The following is a 17,222-nucleotide window of genomic DNA, read 5'->3' as shown; positions in this document are numbered from 1 at the left end:
AGCCGAAATCATGCCCACCCATGGCCACCGCTGATCTCTGTAACGACTCTCTTATCCAAGTGTCGTTGTCTTCAATGCCTTGTCAGCTGCACCGCCATCTTGCAGATTCGACTCGCGATGTGTTCCAGCATATGAGTGATATAACTTGCTGCCGAGCACAGTCCATCCACCAGACGTGTCTGTATTCTGTTTACCCCAAGGCCAGATGTGAACAGTCCATTGCCCCTACCTACCTAGGTACTCTTGAGCCAAAGCCTGCAAGGCTGCAGCCTTGTCCTCTTGGACAACGACTGATGGCCCACGACAATGACGATGACAGCCTTGTAAGCAATATACAAAACAGGTTAGAAACACACCCAAAGGCGCCACCTGATGGCCGGATTCTTTCCGTTCACAAAGGCCGGCCGGAGCCACCCAGGACTCCAGGAGCAGCGAGAAATGAGACTGGTTACCTAATCCATCAAAGTCTGGTATGGTTTGGTCAGCATGCTCGAGGCTAAGGCTCTATATATATTGCGTCCATATTCTCACCTGAGTCCAGTGTATTCCCCCAAAGCCTTCTTCAATCTTCGGACCAAATCTCGGAATTCTGTACCTGTATCCCAGTTCTATTAACCTTTCTCAGAAAAAATGGGCGACGCTGGTGCTGCTCCCCTTCCATCTCCCTTCAAGACCTGGCACAATGATACTTATCCGGCCATTGACCCTTCACGCCCTGAGCTTTCGCTCAGTGGGAAGACGGCAATCGTGACTGGAGGCGCTGGTGCAATCGGCTCTGCGCTCGTCAATGCCTTCGCAAAGGCAGGTGTCAGTCTCATTGGCATCGTGGGACGTACACAGAAGACCTTGGACGCCACCAAGGCCAAATTCGAGTCTCAGTATCCAAATACAAAGTTCCTCGCCGTGACAGCAGATACGGCTTCTCTCTCAAGCGTCGAAGCTGCATTCAGATCTATACAACAGCAGGCCAACAAGCCGGTCGACATTCTTGTCCACAATGCCGGCCATCTCGCCGAACCCGCGACAATCATGTCCTCGGATCCCAAGGAGTGGTGGACGTCTTTCGAAGTGAACATCCTAGGGGCTTTCCACTCGGTGCGAGCCTTCATCCCTGTGGGATCTCCTACAGCGACCATCGTCAACATCTCGACGGGGGCGGTCCATGCCCCAACAGACTTTGTAGCCAATTTGTCAGCGTACGCGGCCTCCAAAATAGGTGCTCTCAAAGTCTTCGAGTTCGTCCAGGCCGAGAACCCGGACTTGCACGTTGTCAATATTCAGCCGGGCGTCATTTCGAGCGATATCAATCGCAAGCATGGGGCCATGCCACCAATGGATACGCGTAAGTTCCTCTCCCCTCTCAGCTCTTTCGAATTGAGTGAACGGCGCAAGGAGCTGAAGTCATCCCCGCTCCCGCTCTGGCTCCCTACCTCGTCTGAGATCCACATTGGCTAACACTTTCTGCTATCATTCTGCAATATTAGCGGACTTGCCAGCTTCATTCTCAGTCTGGGCATGCAGCCCCGAAGCCAAGTTCCTGAAGAACAAGTTTGTCTGGGCGAACTGGGACACGGACGAAATGAAGGCCAAAGCTGACGAAATCGCAAATTCGCCCGCTTTCACGATCGGTCTGAATGGGTGGCCCGTGTTGGCTTGAAAGCTCGCAACCCCCTCCTGTATGTAGCTAGACATGTAAGGGAACAACGAGTGTGAGCAAGCACTGCGCGTGTTGTGTCTGTGTGTGGGTACGGCTCTTTTGGACAGCGGCACCAGGGCTGAGCCCCAGCCCAAACACGAGAAAAGCGGCCGTAGAGAATGTGTCCATGCTTGACGTTGAGTGTCAGATCTAGCAGTTGGGGAAGTCCAAGCCCGAAGCCGAAAAAGCGGAGTCCGACACCGCGGTCTGAGGTATTAGTTGTTTGCCGAGCAAAGTCGCACGGACATTACTCTACAAGGTACTAGGCTCTACAGAATGCTTACCTAGATTAACTAAGCCGGATCCAAACAACTCGCCGTCTGTCCTAGTCTTTTAGTCAGGCCAGCTGCACAAGGTCGATAGCTGGCAGTGCACGGTTCTCATATTCGTCCGAGGGACCTATACGAGGTACTCGCTGAACCAACCACCTGTTTCTTTTGTCAGCGATCTGACCAAAGACCCAAAAGATCTAGAAAGAGCAAGAGAAGGATCTGTTGTGGCCTTTTGAATTTGTCAGAAGTCAAATATTTCGTCCGTTCATAAGCTCTATCTCTATAATCATGGCCACGTAGTCGAATCAGACCACTTCATATCCTTGTCTATACATATTGCAGATTGTGAAGAAATTACAATCTTCGAATCGAGGCCAGCTCGGGCTCAATGAAAAGGCCGGCCCCGTCGCAACGGCCACCAACAATCGAACTTTTGTTTCCAAAGTTGTCCAACCATTTGACACCCAAGGATCCGCGTATACCGTCGGACCAAAATCCAGAAGAGAGAGTCAAAGTACGCGTGTGATTTTTAATGCTGTCGGCCAGAGGAAGTCTCTCCGCCTAGCCTTTTCAGTTCAAAGTCCTGTGTGTTGCTGCTCACTGGGGCCATGGGCGGGAATGGCTCAGGTTCATTGGAGCGAGATGCAATCGAGTCGGCACGAACTGCCTGTGAGCTGACTTTACCAGATCTCGCATCTAGAGGGCCAACGTGTGGGATGGGAGGAGCCTGGCCCTCTTCCGCCAGTGAGTCGCGCGGAAGATCAATGCTTCGACCAGTGCGATTAAAGCGGCTCAGGAACCGATTGCGATGTGTCTCGGTGCTGCTGATCGAAGCCCGATGATGGCCTCCGACGGACGCTCTGCTATTACCAGCAAAACTTTGAGTGGTTGAGCGCCGCAGAATTCCGCTCATCATGTGCCCTTCGCGAGACGTTGACCTTCCGTGGTCTTCGCGTTCTTGGGACTCTGACATCCTTCGTTCCTCTTCAATCCTGTTGGATTCTCGTATCACCTCTTCGAAGTGAGGGCGATTTCGGTCTTCGTACACATCCGAGAGTTGCTCTCCTGAGCTGACATCTTTCATACCCAACGAAAAGTCCACTCTCCTGGCCATGGCCGACAGAGACTCGCCTCTGGGCCGTCCCAGTTGGCCCGTACTAGGCCGCCGTCGCATGATCGAAGGGTAATGAAGCGGAGGCGCTCCAACTGCCGGCGTATGATGGATCGGATCCCCAGTGATACTTCCGGAAGCATGGCCATGCTGCAGACCGTTGGTGTCCCCGCCGATGAGAGGTGGAGCGCCCGGAGGCAGCTGCATAAAGTAGGGCACATCTGGTCTCCAACCAGCGTTATTACGACGAGGTCCTTCGATACCAATATCTTGCATAGCCACCATCAGAGCACAGATGAATTTGTTCCGTCGCTGAAGGCGAAGCAGTTCGTTTTGCCAGTTCGACTTGTAGAAGAACACGACATTCAAAGTGAGAGAATACGCTTCGGTCACGTCCCTCAGTTCGGTCAAGATATTTCCCTGGTACTCGCGCTTTTCAGATTTGACAAATTCGAGTAGCGAGTTGCGCAAAGCCTCGATTTGCTCCAGAGTGGTGCCGAATCTAATGACGATAGGAACAGCTTCGGCGAGACCTCCAGATCGCCGCATGTTCAGGATGAATAACGTGTTGAGATAGGAGTTTGGCGCTTGAACGATATGGCCTTCCATTTTCTTGAACTCCGTGTACAACAACGAGATTTCCTTAACGAAATAGTCATCCCCTTTCAGGGACGACCCGGTGTTGCCGTAGATTGAAACTCGGTCTCCAACGTCGAAAGGATGCTTGACGAAGACAAAGATGCAAGACTGAAGGAATTCTTGAGCGGTAGCGGAGAACAGCCAGGACAAAGCGAGGACTGCTGAGCCAGCAGAAGTCAGGACTCCGGCTGCCGAAGTGGAAATCAGAGAGATGAGGACCAGGACAGTGATGACGCCCACAACGAAAAACAGAACATCGTCAAGCTTGCTGACGACGGAGTCGAGGTCCTTGAGAGAGGCAGTGATTGATTTCCGTTCCCTTCCAATCTCGACACAGACCGCTTCAAGTTCCTCCATGGAGATATCCCCGTTCATGTCCTTGTCGAACATGCTGAAAGCTGCTTCAGCTTCCTCTTCGTTGTCAAAAGCCGCCTTCAGGTCTTCGGATGACACAGTTTCACAGCCCTCTCGCACGAATGTTCGATACAGGCGTCGAGCCAGAACCTGCGACCCGTTGGTGCTGTTTAGCAGGGTCAAGACAACCTGAGAAGGGTGGCCACTTTTTGCAATCTTCTTCCCAGTAAAATCACCTGCAACTGTACCAGCCACATCACCAACTTTGGCAAATGCCTTGGTGAGAGCTTCCTGAGCCTGAGCGGCATATATGGCGGGTGTTTTAGTCCCCGAGCCCGGTTCCACATGTTTCTCTTCGAATTCTGCGTCTTCCATGGCGATCTTGGCCTTGGAAAAGATGTACAGTTTCGTCAAACTGCCGATCTGGAATTTATTGATTTCGATGCGGTCGGCGTAGGTTCGCAAGTGGAAGGAAATAGCGATCAGTTGAATAATGATCTTCTCGATGAAATTCAAGGTCGCGCCCACGAAGACGGAGATGATGACCTTGTTGAGCACCTTTTCCCAATGCGTGGTTTGTTTGGAGCGGCCAACATGATGGTTAGTCATGGTGGGCAAGAAAGAGACCTCGACACCGAGCCACCAGAAGAAGATTGTTGCTGGGATTTCAAGGGCTTTGCCTAGATCTCGCCACTTTTTGGAATTGTTCGTGAAGAGACTTGAGACAAGACCGAGAGGATAAGGAATCATCCGGGCAGCGATACGGCCAGCCCAGAGCGTCAACCAGACGATTTCAAGCCATACACCAAACCAGATCAACTCAACGCCACCGACACTTGCGTTCTCGGCAGCAGGTAGGAATGCTCCAACCAGAATGGGAATCAGGAGAAGGGCAAAGACTGGGAAGATGTAGGTGAAGTAGCGAATGACGAAACTGGAGTGATGGATGTATTTGAAGAATTTGGCAATCTTTGTGGTGGGGTTTTCAGGCGGCTTGTATATGGCGGTACGTTCGTGGATAGGGTTCGTAGCCGTATCAAACTCATCGAGTGGTTCGGGTGCTCTCGACCTAGATCGATGAAGTGTTGCTGAATTCCGACCAGCCTCTGACTGCCGGGATTCTATTGACGTGAGCCGTTCAGCTCTCTGCACGGCGAGTTCATCCTCAAGACGATGAGCCTCCTCTCGCGTCCTGCTGGGGGACCGTGGGTCATCAAAGCGTGTACTTGTATCTCGACGCTGTGTTTCCACCTTCAATCGGTCGTGTAACAGTGTGCTGTCGACAGAACCTTCGTGTCTGTCATTTTCAACAGCCGTGCTATCGTCGTCGGAGGGCCTTTTGCTGGCAGGGTCGAACTCGAAGTGAGGCAGTTCTTTCTCAGGGGTGGTCATGTTGAGGAGACTCGAGGTCGAGAGGTACGGGTGTAGAGAGAAGCAGGACTCTTTCCTGGCCGAAGATCCTCCTCTTCACCCTCAAATATCATACATTAGAAGCCAACCAGCGGCTCTCTGGAGACAGGTAGCGAACGTGTGGGTGTATATGACGCAAAGAAATGGGGATGACGGCAGGTGGATGGAGTCACACACACACGCGTTGAAGTGTCAGAACTGGGGAAACGATGTCTGAAAAAAATACCAAAGAGGGGCTATGCCAGTCTATAGAATTGAAACGAAGGTGTATAAGAGGAGTGATGGAAAGGATTGCGTCTGTGACGGAGGCCGAAGTGCTGCAAGGGACCCCCTCTTTCTCTTTATGCATGCTGCAGGTCTATTCGGGTACTTGGCGAGCTGGGTACAAAATCAACTCTTCCTCGTGCTGGTAGTTACGTATGGGCGCAGAAATAAGCACAGGCACGAAAAAGATAGGTACCGAGTAGATACTGCGAAAACAGGAGCGATAGACAGGGATAGGCAGCCTTGGCTTTTGGGGACGGGTTTCTGGTGGGCGAGGTGGGCACCCCAAACGCCCCCCAAGCACTCCACAAGCGGATCCCCATCGCGAAAGAGAGGAATAGCCGCCTCGCATGGGCCCTAGGGCACCAGAAGCCATGCCCCAAACTGCCAAAGGTGCCGCCTAATCCCGTTTCCCAAGGCGGTTAACCCCTGGGAAAGCCGCCCAAGAGTCAAGACAAGTTGTTGGTGCTTGGTCTTTGCTGGGATTTTTCTGACAGTGGCACCAGTGGAGCGGTGATTGCCATCCATGGATCCCTTGTTGCATCATTTTTCATCTGTCGCCCCATGTCTCAAAACAAACTCAGATGTCGATCCTGCCAAACCGCGTTGTCATTTCGCCGGTTTCTCACGTTGATCGAGATTGAGACTGAGCCTTTTCGGACAGTTGCTGATGCGAATGACCGAGAGATCTAATTTGTGCATTATGCATAGCCATTTCTTCCTTGTACAGATGGACGTCTTGCTTTTATGCCGACAACTTGGCTGTTCTATTGAATTGGTTGGTTCTCATTGCAAGCGAATCGAGGGCCCCTAGGTAGGGCTCTAGCAGCATGGCTGACTTCGGCTATTGAGATCACCTTGCGGACTACGGAGTACTCGTACAGCTTTTTTCCCAACATATAAAATTTGCTAGGTATATCAGTATCGGGTGTCTCGAGCTCGCTTACAGTGATATCTACGAGTACCTAGGTACCGTAGGTACGCGAAAACACTGCAATCATAGAACGCTTCGTTTGAATGAAGCCACGCACAGAAGAGTACCTGAACCAGCTGCTTTAGCATCTTGTGGCGCTTTGGATGAGCAGACGCCGAACTCTTAACCAAAATTTTATCTGGGCCTCTTATCAACATGTGGCGCCCACCGTTGTGCCGCCATCGATTGTCTTTCAAGCCTTGTTTCATCTTTGACATGTGCTGCTTCTTAAGAGGCTTTAATTTGCTGTGGCCTTATCAATGCCAGGGTCCCCTCATACGACTAAAAGTCGGCGTCCCTGAAACAATGTCCACAGCCAGCCTTGCTGGACCACCCCCTGACAACTCGAGTACAATGTAATTATATTATAGGTGAGGGACCAGGCGGGAGAGCGAAGCAGCTTGATCGCCAACAGCATCTCGTACTCGTAGATCTTCAGGTCTGGGATCAAGAGGGTGTCAAAATTCAAAATGCAGCCGAGGCTCAGTCCTTCGCCAATTCCCACCGTTCCTGGAGATCACTGACAGATCTTCCATTGACCTACGGTATACGATTGGAGATGCGGATGGACAAGTCTGTGATAATATGTTTTCCATGTCCAGATACCTAAGTCACCAAGTTCTTTCTTGCACTGACGAGGTATTCGTTGTCAGCAACATCAACCGTCACGAGGGGTTCATTGCATCAACTCGGAGTGTGACAGAGTGCAGGTATCAAGGCAGGGAAGACAGACGGCAAAGGACGGAGCGGAACAGTTGACAGCTGCAGGTACAATACTGGGGACGAGGTGCATGGCGGCATGAACGGAAAAGTGAATGGATGGGCAGTTGATGGGGCAGTTGATGGGCAGCCTGAGTTTGGTTACTTGGTGGTTCTTGGCTTGTTTATCCTGTTCCCGTCTTTCCCCCAATCGGACGCGCCAATCGTAAACTGATACACACCACTTGACCATCCGCGCACTTTAGGCTTCACTCTCTCCTTCGTCCACTTCCTTGTCCTGTGCACCGACACATCTCGCACAGAGTCTGAGTCTGCGTTGGATAGTCTCGCGTCCCTTTTGTACATCTTTCTGTATCCTGTCCGCAGAAAGTCCACAGAATGCACGGGGAGGTAAGTTTGCCTGTGTTTTGTTTTTGTGTAACTAATACCCCTCTATTGTTCTGCGCCCAAAATCACCCACACCACCATACCTATCTCTACCCCGTTGTTTATCGAATCTCTGATAGTCCTCTACTATGACCCAGCACATACTGATCTTCTCAACAGGTTTGCCACCTGCATATCGGGCAGGCTGGCACTCAGCTTGGTAATGCCGCCTGGGAATTGTGCGAGCACCCTGCGCCCACCGCTACTTTGAATCACCATTGCTAATCACCTCACCCAGGTATCTCCTCGAACACGGCCTGAAGGCTGATGGCCGACCTAATCCCGATGCCAATGTTGGTGATGCTGGAGCCTTTGAGACCTTCTTCACCGAGACCAGCAACAACAAACACGTCCCTCGGTCCATTTTCGTCGATCTCGATCCTTCCCCTATTGATGAAATCCGAACAGGTCAATACAGACAGCTCTTCCACCCAGAGCTCTTGATCAGTGGTAAAGAGGATGCCGCAAATAACTATGCCCGAGGTCACTACACTATCGGCAAAGAACTTGTGGACGATGTTTTGGACAAGATTCGTCGCGTTGCAGGTGAGGAATAACACGGGTCTACTACGAGGTGCAGAGAAATACTGACCTTTTGCAAGACAACTGTTCATCCCTTCAAGGCTTCCTGATCTTTCACTCCTTTGGAGGTGGTACTGGGTCCGGTTTCGGCGCCCTGCTTCTCGAACGCCTCTCGGTCGACTATGGCAAGAAGTGCAAGCTGGAATTTGCTGTCTACCCTGCACCCCAAGTCTCATCGTCTGTCGTTGAACCTTACAACGCCGTTCTCTCCACCCACAGCACCATTGAGCATGCAGACTGCACATTCTTGGTGGATAACGAAGCTGTGTACGATATCTGCCGTCGCAACCTGGATATTCCTCGACCCGACTACGAGCATCTGAACCGCCTCATTGCCCAGGTCGTCTCCTCCGTTACTTCAAGTCTCCGCTTTGACGGTGCTCTGAACGTCGACTTGAACGAGTTCCAGACCAACTTGGTGCCGTATCCTCGTATCCACTACCCACTCATCAGCTACGCTCCCGTCGTTTCCACCAAGCGATCCTCCCACGAGAGCTTCAAGGTCCACGACCTGACACTCCAGTGCTTCGAACCAAACAACCAGATGGTCGTTTGTGATCCTCGCAACGGAAAGTACATGGCTGTTGCATTGCTCTACCGAGGTGATGTTGTTCCTCGCGATGCGAATGCTGCCATTGCCTCCCTCAAGGCCAAATCAAGCTTCCACTTGGTTGATTGGTGCCCTACTGGGTTCAAAGTTGGCATCAACTACCAACCTCGTAGGTTTATCATTATGGCTTGTTGGTTCTATTTTGCTAACACTTATATTTAGCCATGCCTGTCCCCGGCGGAGAGCTTGCCAAAGTCGACCGCTCCGTCAGCATGCTGTCCAACACTACCGCCATTGCCGAAGCCTGGAGCCGGCTCGATCACAAGTTCGACCTCATGTACTCGAAGCGCGCCTTTGTGCACTGGTATGTCGGCGAAGGAATGGAGGAAGGCGAGTTCTCCGAGGCCCGAGAAGACCTTGCGGCATTGGAAAAAGACTATGAGGAAGTTGCTAGCGACAGTCTCGAGGCAGAAGACGAGGCTGGCGCCGAGTATTGAGTGATTCAACCCACACCTAAGTCATATGACGACGACATGAGATCGGTGGAACATCCTCATTGGCAACCACACAGATACAGTCACTTGGCAGGTCACAGAGCTTCAAGTCATTTCACTCACAGGATGATTGATACCCGATGCTCTTTGGACTAGAGAAGCGAATTGTTGATAATTGTGCGCGGAGCGAATGAGACCCACGACATGAAAGCATGAGACGAGTCACGCCAGCGGTGTGTCGATAGCACAGACTGAAATATTGATTGGTACCATGGGAGCTATGGGAATTCTTGAAGAGTGGTGACGCTGTTCAATAAGACTGCAAGCTCATGGTGCCCTTTAAGTAGCGAATGAAGATCATCTGCCATCACTCGATGCCGAGAAGTACCTACCCAGGTAGCTGCCTTATTCACAGCCTCGTCCGAGTAACGCTCCCAGTGTCAGCCTTGCAGGTCCCGCGCACGTGACTAAGATGAAGGCATCTCCATTGCAAGTCTGCAATTCATCCCCTCCCTGCGCCGGTGTTAGTCCTGCATATGCTGAGACCCGACTAGTCGACATTTGCAGAGTCTCGCCTACCTACAATGGCTCCTTTTATTCCGGTCTTCATATAACCATCATGCTCGGGTCCACCATGTCCCTGGTAAACCCTTCTCCCCCGCCGGAACAACGGCCGGCTCTCCATCGTTCTCTGTCACATACAAATCCCTCGAACAAGAACGAGAACGCCTCAAGCCAACCTCAGACCGCAGAGCCGAGTGCTCGACCTGCTCGACCGCCGCATATCAGGTCGAGATCCTATCTCTCACCTGCAGACCCCAAACCCCGGAACGCAATCACGCTGCCCACTGCCACCAGCGCCTTTGAGAAGACGGCATCACGCCTCCACCTGCCAGGAACCTCACATCGACACCACCATAACAAGGACAAAGACCACAATTCTGGTGGCCATCAACCCTCGCAATCGCACTCGCATATATTACACCATAACAATGATTCGACGCACAGTCTTCCCTTCAGACGCCACCGACCAAGCCAGTCCGACGCACATACTCCCCGCCGATTTGCTTCAAAGGAAGCTCTCTCGACCCTCCCACACCTGGTCGCAGGCCTCAACGCCGAACGGGACAGGCGCGCACACACGGGAAATGTACCTAACCCGATAAATCCGACAAATCGCAGTGCTGGCGGCGGGAGTGGTTCCAATGGCACGGCTCAGCATGTCTTTGGTCCTTCTGCTGCCATGACCAGCGATTTCCAGGCAGGCGGCCGCTATGACTACAATACTTCCGGATATCCTGAACTACGCCGGCGCGCGACCTCGGATCCCGCCTCTCGTGACAGAATCCCCCACGCAGCTCCGGCACATCCCCTCCGCCCCAAGACCTCGTTCGAAGAAGCCCTCGATCGTGGCGACGCCGCCCGAGTCGCACGGCGCATCCACGTAAAAGTCGAAGATCTCCAGCGCCGTGACCAGGAGCTCCGAGAAGGCGAAGAAGAACTCCGCTCGCGTGTTGCAGAGATAACCGCCACGGGGGTGGAAATAACTCGTCGACTAGACTATGGGTATTACAACTTGCTCGAGAAAGTCGGAAACCTGGTCAGCATGATTGGTAGTTTCCAGTCACTGGCACGACAGAGTGGGACGTTGATAGGAAACTTTGAGCGCGAGAGTAAGAGAGTCGACGAAGATACACGCCGACGGGTCAAAACTCTACAAAGTGGGTTTGAGACGAGACAGGTGAAAGCGAGACAATTAACCGAGCGCGGGAAGAAGGCCAGTGACAGGGCCAGGGACCTGTCCGCCCGATTGGAAACGGCTCGAGCGAAAGTCGAGGAATGGGAGAACCGCGAAGAGAAATTCCGCAAGGCGTGGGACCGCGTGTGGGGGATCGTGTGGTGGACGAGCATTGCCGTCATTGTCATTGTGGTGGCCGTGGTGCTGGGCAAAGAATGGTATTTCCATGGCGATCCCGTGAAAGCAGGGTTGAGACAGCACGGGGAGGGGAATTGGAACCGGAGTCTCAGACTGGGCGGGAGAGCGGGTGGCGAGGAAAATGAGAGACTCCTTCGATTCAGTGAAGGCGACAGTGGCGGCAGCAGCGGCACCGTCAGTGGCGAGAAGAATGACACAGACACCGAAGGGAAGAAGAGGCTGAACGTGCCGGACGACGTGAGGCAGCTTCTCCTGGGCATTGCCGAGAGGAATCGCATCAGAAAAGACGCCTTCCCGGAGATTCCTAGCATGGTGCATGGTCGCACCTCCTCCTCTCGGTTGTTGGCCACAAGTCCAGAAGAAGACCAGTGTCGTGAGGACCCGAGACTGGCCAGCTTGGACGAGCTCTGATCGGCTTTGTCGTCGAATGGCATCGCGGATTTGGACTCCATGGCGACTGGGACGGGTCTGGGACATTAGGGATGCCCTGCCGCTGGTTTCTTGATGATATTTTTTGTTAATTTATTGGATGTTTTGTATAGGAGATACCCCTTATCTGTTTTGCTCGTCGATGAAAATCAAATTGCTTTGAATCTTTCACATTATCTAGCTAGGTGTCGAATCGACCCTTTTTACTTTTCTTACCTACTACTAGGTATGTAGATGCCACGCTCCTGAGTTATGGCCAGACAAGCTCAAAGAGAGAGAGAGAGAGTAGAGAGAGAGTAATATTTATGTGATGGGGCTCTTGGGATGCTGGGTCTATCTATCCACATTCCAGTACGGAGTGAGAGATGAGCAGAGCGGACCTCCTATGTAAATAAACCTACAGCTATCAGCAAAAAGTCCTTCCACTCACTCCCTTTCGGGACGAAGATTCGCCATTGATCAAAAAAAAAAAAGGAAAAGAAAAGAAAACACCAGGAACGCCCGTGGCTTGAGTGATTGGGATCCAAACACTGTCTAATGATTATTTAACCCTTCGATTTCCAGCTCCGTAGAGTATTCCCTCGCTTATTGGGGAAACGCTCGTTCTCCATCTGCGCCTTTGTACAGTGAAATATCGGATGAGGTGGCCGCCTGAGAAATTTTTGTAAGAGACCCGAGCTCGACTTGTTGAACGCAGATTGAAGGGTATGGATAGTGAGCACTGAGTATTTAGGGAGGGAGTATGACGGTAACGGTGATAGCAGTGGTGATGGATGGATGGAATGTCGTCAAGTTTGTCCTCATGCCGTGACAAGTTGTGAGAGCAAGGCTGGCCCTGGACGTCGTTCCAGCATAATCGGATATGAACCTATAAACAACGGGGAACAGCGAACCGCAGCAGAAGAGCCACGAAGATCATCCCTCATTCACAGAGAAGAGGGGAAGGTGGTTTGGATTGGATGATCATGGTATCACTCCAGAAGATCATCTGCTGGTCCCATTGACACCATTCGAAATCTTCGGTCCCACAACTGCTTTCTCCAGTGCCTGTAGAACATCCTTTTTGAGATCTGCGGCATCTTCGACACCGCAGGAAAGTCTGACAAGATCATCAAAGACGCCAATGGCCTCGCGTTGCTCCTTGGGAATGCCCGCGTGCGTCATGGCACTCGGAACCTCGCATAGAGATTCGACGCCTCCCAAGCTCTCGGCCAGAGTGAAGATGCGTGTTTGTTGACAGAATCTCTCTGCGGCGGCGTGTCCGCCTTTGAGACGGAAACTGAGCATCCCGCCACCCATACCGTCGCGATGCTGCTTGATTGCAATGGCTCTCTGCTTGTGAGAATCCAGACCAGGATAATTTACTGCGATCACATGCGGCGAGGCCTCGAGTGCTCGAGCAACAGCCAATGCGTTCGTACTTGCCTCTCTAGCTCGGAGATGCAGCGTCTTAAGCCCTCGGTGGGCAAGCCAGCAGTCGAATGGTGAAGGCACAGCTCCGATGGCGTTTTGGAGGAATGTCAGTCGTTCTTTCAGTTCTTCCGAGTTGAATGCAGCAACGCCCATCACGACATCTGAGTGTCCGTTGATGTATTTTGTCACGGAATGCACGACAATATCGGCTCCGTGATCCAATGGATTCTGCACGTAAGGTGATAAGAACGTATTGTCCACCACAACCAAAATGCCATGCCTGTGGGCGACTGACGCGACATTCCTGATATCGACGAGACTCAGTGTGGGGTTCGAAGGACTCTCGATCCAGATGAGCTTCGTTTGCTCCCTGATCAACTCTTCAATGTCCAGTTCAATAGATGGAGAAAATGTGACCTCAACTCCATGTGCCAGGGCCACTTTTGTGAAATATCGATGGGTGCCTCCGTAGACGTCCGAGACAGATATGACATGTGAGCCGGCTGCGAGCGACTGAAGAATTGTAGCCGTTGTCGCTGAGCCCGAGGCAAATGCCAGAGCAAATCGAGCGTGTTCAAGTGCGGCCACAGCTTCTTCGAAGTTGTCACGATTTGGGTTCGCGCTGCGACTGTACTCGTACAGCCCAATCGGCTTACCCACAGCTTTTTGTGCAAAGGTCGTAGACAAGGATAGAGGTTCGATGACGGCGCCTGTGGAAGGATCTAGGGGTGCACCAGCATGAACTGCGAGTGTGCCGAAGTTGTAGACGGGGGAAGGGGCTCGAGCAGGTGTGACTATGCCCCCATCTTCGTTGGTCAAGATGCGCTCGTTGGGTCTGAGAGGACGGGGCGAGAGAGGGACTTGGACTGGAACAGTCATGACGACCAGCGAAGTGAGATTCTTTCTGCTTTGTTTCCAGACAACCACAAACAACAAAGTGGCTGCGTGTTTTGGAGGACGCTGGATTCTTATTGCGGGGTTCAACGAGGATAAGCGGGATGTGAAAGACGGAGAAACAATACGGACAGGGACAGATAGGACAGATATTACAAGAGACACGGTGGAGGAGAGAGAGGCTATGTATTTATTCAGCACTATTTCATCCTGTTTGTAAGAAGAGACATTTTTCTCTCAGTGAATCCTATCTGATGGAATCCTCTCGTTTGGACCGCGAGTCATCCTACAAAATAATCAATCAGACAAAAGGGCGAGAGATGACGTGCTCGGCAGGGGACCCAGGCGCCGCCCGGGCACAACATGGGCAGTTTCTGCAGGCCTCAACGCCTAGAACAAAGGGTCCTCCACAGTTAAGGTTAGTGGCCCTTGTGCGCCCCTGGGCCCGCCTACGCCATTCAAAGGGCGTGATGACAAACTCATTCCAGGGGCAAGTGCAGTAGTCGCCGCTTAACCACGGCTAACCCCGCGAGTGCTTGGGCACTGCAACCACAGACACTGACCGCTGCTCTGTTATTACCTAAGTAGCCAATAAAAGCAGAACCCAGGGAGCGCGACGACGTTCAAAGAGACATCAGCTGGCCGGGAAATCGTCGTGGCCGAGCGCGGTTAGCCCAGTGAAGAGGCCACTGGAAGCCATCAAACAGTGTCAACGAGAAGCATAGCTTTCTCGGGCAGGCAAAATGCGCACAACCCCATTCAATCGGCTGCATTTTGTGTCACCACCAGTCGACACCGCCCAGCCCGGGCTCGCCCATTGATGCCTGAACCAGATTAGAAAAGGCTCTCTTTTCCCCAGGATCTGGATATAATACCTCGATAGAGTAGGGCACTCTATGCTCTACCACTGGGTCTGGCTCAGGGTCACCGGGTTTCCTGATCTTTGGGGGTGTTGGTGCTTGGTCATTCCACTTCTCGGCTTCGACCCTCACGTTGACTATCGTGCCTTCATCGAGATAGATTGGGTCGCCTTCAGTCTCCCAGACCCAGGTCTTTTCGGTCTCGTTGCTATTGACGGTTCAATATGGCGTTCGTACATGTTCTCTCCTTGGCTCGACTCACTAGACACAACCCTCGAAAAGCATGGTTGGGGGGACAAAGATATCGTCGAAGAATCGTGTTGTGACTGGACGCCGTAGATTTAGTCACCTCTCTAGGAAGGATGTTCAGTTCAGGACGTACTCCGAATGCCTTCAGGTGTACATTTCTGGATGACACCGGTAATGATCTCGCCCTTGAAGGGTCGAAACACTATCACTCGGAATTGAACTTTTTCTCCCTGTCAGCTCGCTCCAAGTGGGCGATAAGCCGAATCTTCATATACCATTGACATTGGCATTTCCCGTGCCATGACCGATCAAGCCATCAGAAGCTTTCAGCAGATCATACATGCAAATGCACAGCCCGACCTTCTGCACAACCTGACAACCTGGTCAGAAATTGAAGTAGGGATATGTGGGAGAAGCAGACTTTGTTGGAATATTTCTCGTTGATGCAGTCTTCAATGTCTTGTCGGGTGATTTGGTTATTCACAAATCCATGCGGCGGTATCTGGACCAGGTCGTCGAAGGTGGTCTGCTCAATTAGTATTCCAGATATTCCAGCCGGTCGGAGCAGTGGAGTAATCGTACGAGGATGAACATGTTCCTATGGTATACGCAAAAGGTTCCGTGATTGTGATTCAGACAGAAGGTATCGTAGCATATTCCGGAACTCAGACAGTCAGCATATGTATTCAAATTCGGTCACGATGAGAGTGAATTGTATGGAAAATCTTTCTCGATGTCTGAGCGACTTTGATGGAGCATCACTAATTACGGCGCCGCTTTTAGATCCCAGATCGGCTTGGCGGCTGCTTTACCTCCACGAGATCAACTTTGAGCGCGAATCCCGCTCCACTCCTTCAAGTTCTCCTCCACCTTGACTTTGCCAGCGCCGCCATTGCCATTATCGCCACTACTGCCGTCGCCGTCCTACATTTTATATCCAACCGCCCGCAAAAATGCCTTGCGCTTTGCTATGTCCGCTTCACTTTCGATACCTTTCGGACTGAAGCCATCCACAACGCCCAAGATACCCCGTCCCTGCTCTGTTTGTGCCACGATGACCTCCACGGGATTCGCTGTGGCGCAGTAGATGCGGCAAACCTCGGGAACGGCACGGATGGCACCGAGGACATTGAGAGGATACATATCGCGCAGGAAAATGATAAAGCTGTGGCCGGCCCCAATGGCCAAGGCGTTTCGCTGAGCCAAAGCGACAAGCTCTGGATCGGTTCCTGAATATCGGATCAGGCAGACGTCCGACGCTTCGCAGAATGCAAGGCCGAATTTGGCCCCCGGGACAGCGTTGAATATAGCTTCATGGAGGTCTTCGACTGTTTTGATAAAATGGGAGTGGCCCAGGATCAGGTTGAGGCCTTCGGGGTTATCGATGAGGACGGTTTTGAGTTCCATGGCTTGCTGCTAGGCTTGACTCTTGAGATATCGCTCAACACCCTGGACGTAGCAGGTTTTCGCACGTATCTTATACCCAGGGGGGTCTCAAGTCACGATTGAAATCAGGTGATGTTTAACACTCACCTGTTTCCATGCCAGATTCCCACAGCGTTGGCCCAATTCGGCGCTTGATCATGATTTAGAGTGCATCATTGCGTGACAGACTGGCTCCGATGGCCTAGACTTTTGTGTCCCAGGCGGCAGATATTATAAGGGCCGTACCTGCGTGCGCATCCTGTTCGATGCATTTCTCGCTTTCCCGGGCTCTAGAGACGAATACTCATCTACAGAACCGAGTCTGTGGCAATGTCAAAGCCCGTCACATTGGCTATCGATACAGCAATGAACGATATATTGGTCCTCTTGGTGAAGTAGACTTTGAAGTACGAAAGACATTACGGGCAATGGAGCTGTCGAGCTATCTCTAGAGCGAGTCTCGAACAGAAGGTGAACCGAGGATGAGCAGAGCGGCGAGGGATTTGGCCACAGTTCTAGCCTTGC

General features: G+C 52.0%; 6 protein-coding genes across 6 annotated transcripts; 3 read left to right on the top strand and 3 right to left on the bottom strand.

Moving 5' to 3' along the window:
• Window positions 1-630: 630 nt before the first annotated feature.
• On the top strand, window positions 631-1,657 carry Z520_05423 (uncharacterized protein; the record flags this gene model as incomplete). Its single annotated transcript, XM_016775926.1, has 2 exons — window positions 631-1,342; window positions 1,485-1,657. The coding sequence occupies 2 exons, from the start codon at window positions 631-633 to the stop codon at window positions 1,655-1,657; spliced, it is 885 nt and encodes a 294-aa protein (XP_016633085.1).
• Window positions 1,658-2,497: 840 nt separating this feature from the next.
• On the bottom strand, window positions 2,498-5,464 carry Z520_05422 (uncharacterized protein; the record flags this gene model as incomplete). The annotated part of the gene is made up of 1 exon (XM_016775925.1): window positions 2,498-5,464. One exon carries the CDS (start codon window positions 5,462-5,464, stop codon window positions 2,498-2,500), a length of 2,967 nt encoding a protein of 988 aa, XP_016633084.1.
• Window positions 5,465-7,817: 2,353 nt separating this feature from the next.
• Window positions 7,818-9,494, top strand: Z520_05421 (tubulin alpha chain; the record flags this gene model as incomplete). Its single annotated transcript, XM_016775924.1, has 5 exons — window positions 7,818-7,829; window positions 7,986-8,044; window positions 8,104-8,411; window positions 8,468-9,166; window positions 9,220-9,494. The coding sequence occupies 5 exons, from the start codon at window positions 7,818-7,820 to the stop codon at window positions 9,492-9,494; spliced, it is 1,353 nt and encodes a 450-aa protein (XP_016633083.1).
• A 631-nt stretch (window positions 9,495-10,125) lies between these two features.
• Z520_05420 (uncharacterized protein) lies at window positions 10,126-11,838 on the top strand (the record flags this gene model as incomplete). Its single annotated transcript, XM_016775923.1, has 1 exon — window positions 10,126-11,838. One exon carries the CDS (start codon window positions 10,126-10,128, stop codon window positions 11,836-11,838), a length of 1,713 nt encoding a protein of 570 aa, XP_016633082.1.
• Window positions 11,839-12,840: 1,002 nt separating this feature from the next.
• Window positions 12,841-14,148, bottom strand: Z520_05419 (uncharacterized protein; the record flags this gene model as incomplete). The annotated part of the gene is made up of 1 exon (XM_016775922.1): window positions 12,841-14,148. One exon carries the CDS (start codon window positions 14,146-14,148, stop codon window positions 12,841-12,843), a length of 1,308 nt encoding a protein of 435 aa, XP_016633081.1.
• A 794-nt stretch (window positions 14,149-14,942) lies between these two features.
• Window positions 14,943-16,679, bottom strand: Z520_05418 (uncharacterized protein; the record flags this gene model as incomplete). Its single annotated transcript, XM_016775921.1, has 8 exons — window positions 14,943-14,987; window positions 15,039-15,231; window positions 15,286-15,349; window positions 15,406-15,492; window positions 15,548-15,644; window positions 15,694-15,798; window positions 15,855-15,870; window positions 16,201-16,679. The coding sequence occupies 8 exons, from the start codon at window positions 16,677-16,679 to the stop codon at window positions 14,943-14,945; spliced, it is 1,086 nt and encodes a 361-aa protein (XP_016633080.1).
• Between the last annotated feature and the right edge of the window lie 543 nt (window positions 16,680-17,222).

The sequence above is a fragment of the Fonsecaea multimorphosa genome, assembly GCF_000836435.1.
Source record: "Fonsecaea multimorphosa CBS 102226 unplaced genomic scaffold supercont1.9, whole genome shotgun sequence".
NCBI classification, from domain to species: Eukaryota; Fungi; Ascomycota; class Eurotiomycetes; order Chaetothyriales; family Herpotrichiellaceae; genus Fonsecaea; species Fonsecaea multimorphosa.
This window is presented reverse-complemented; position numbering and strand designations above follow the sequence as displayed.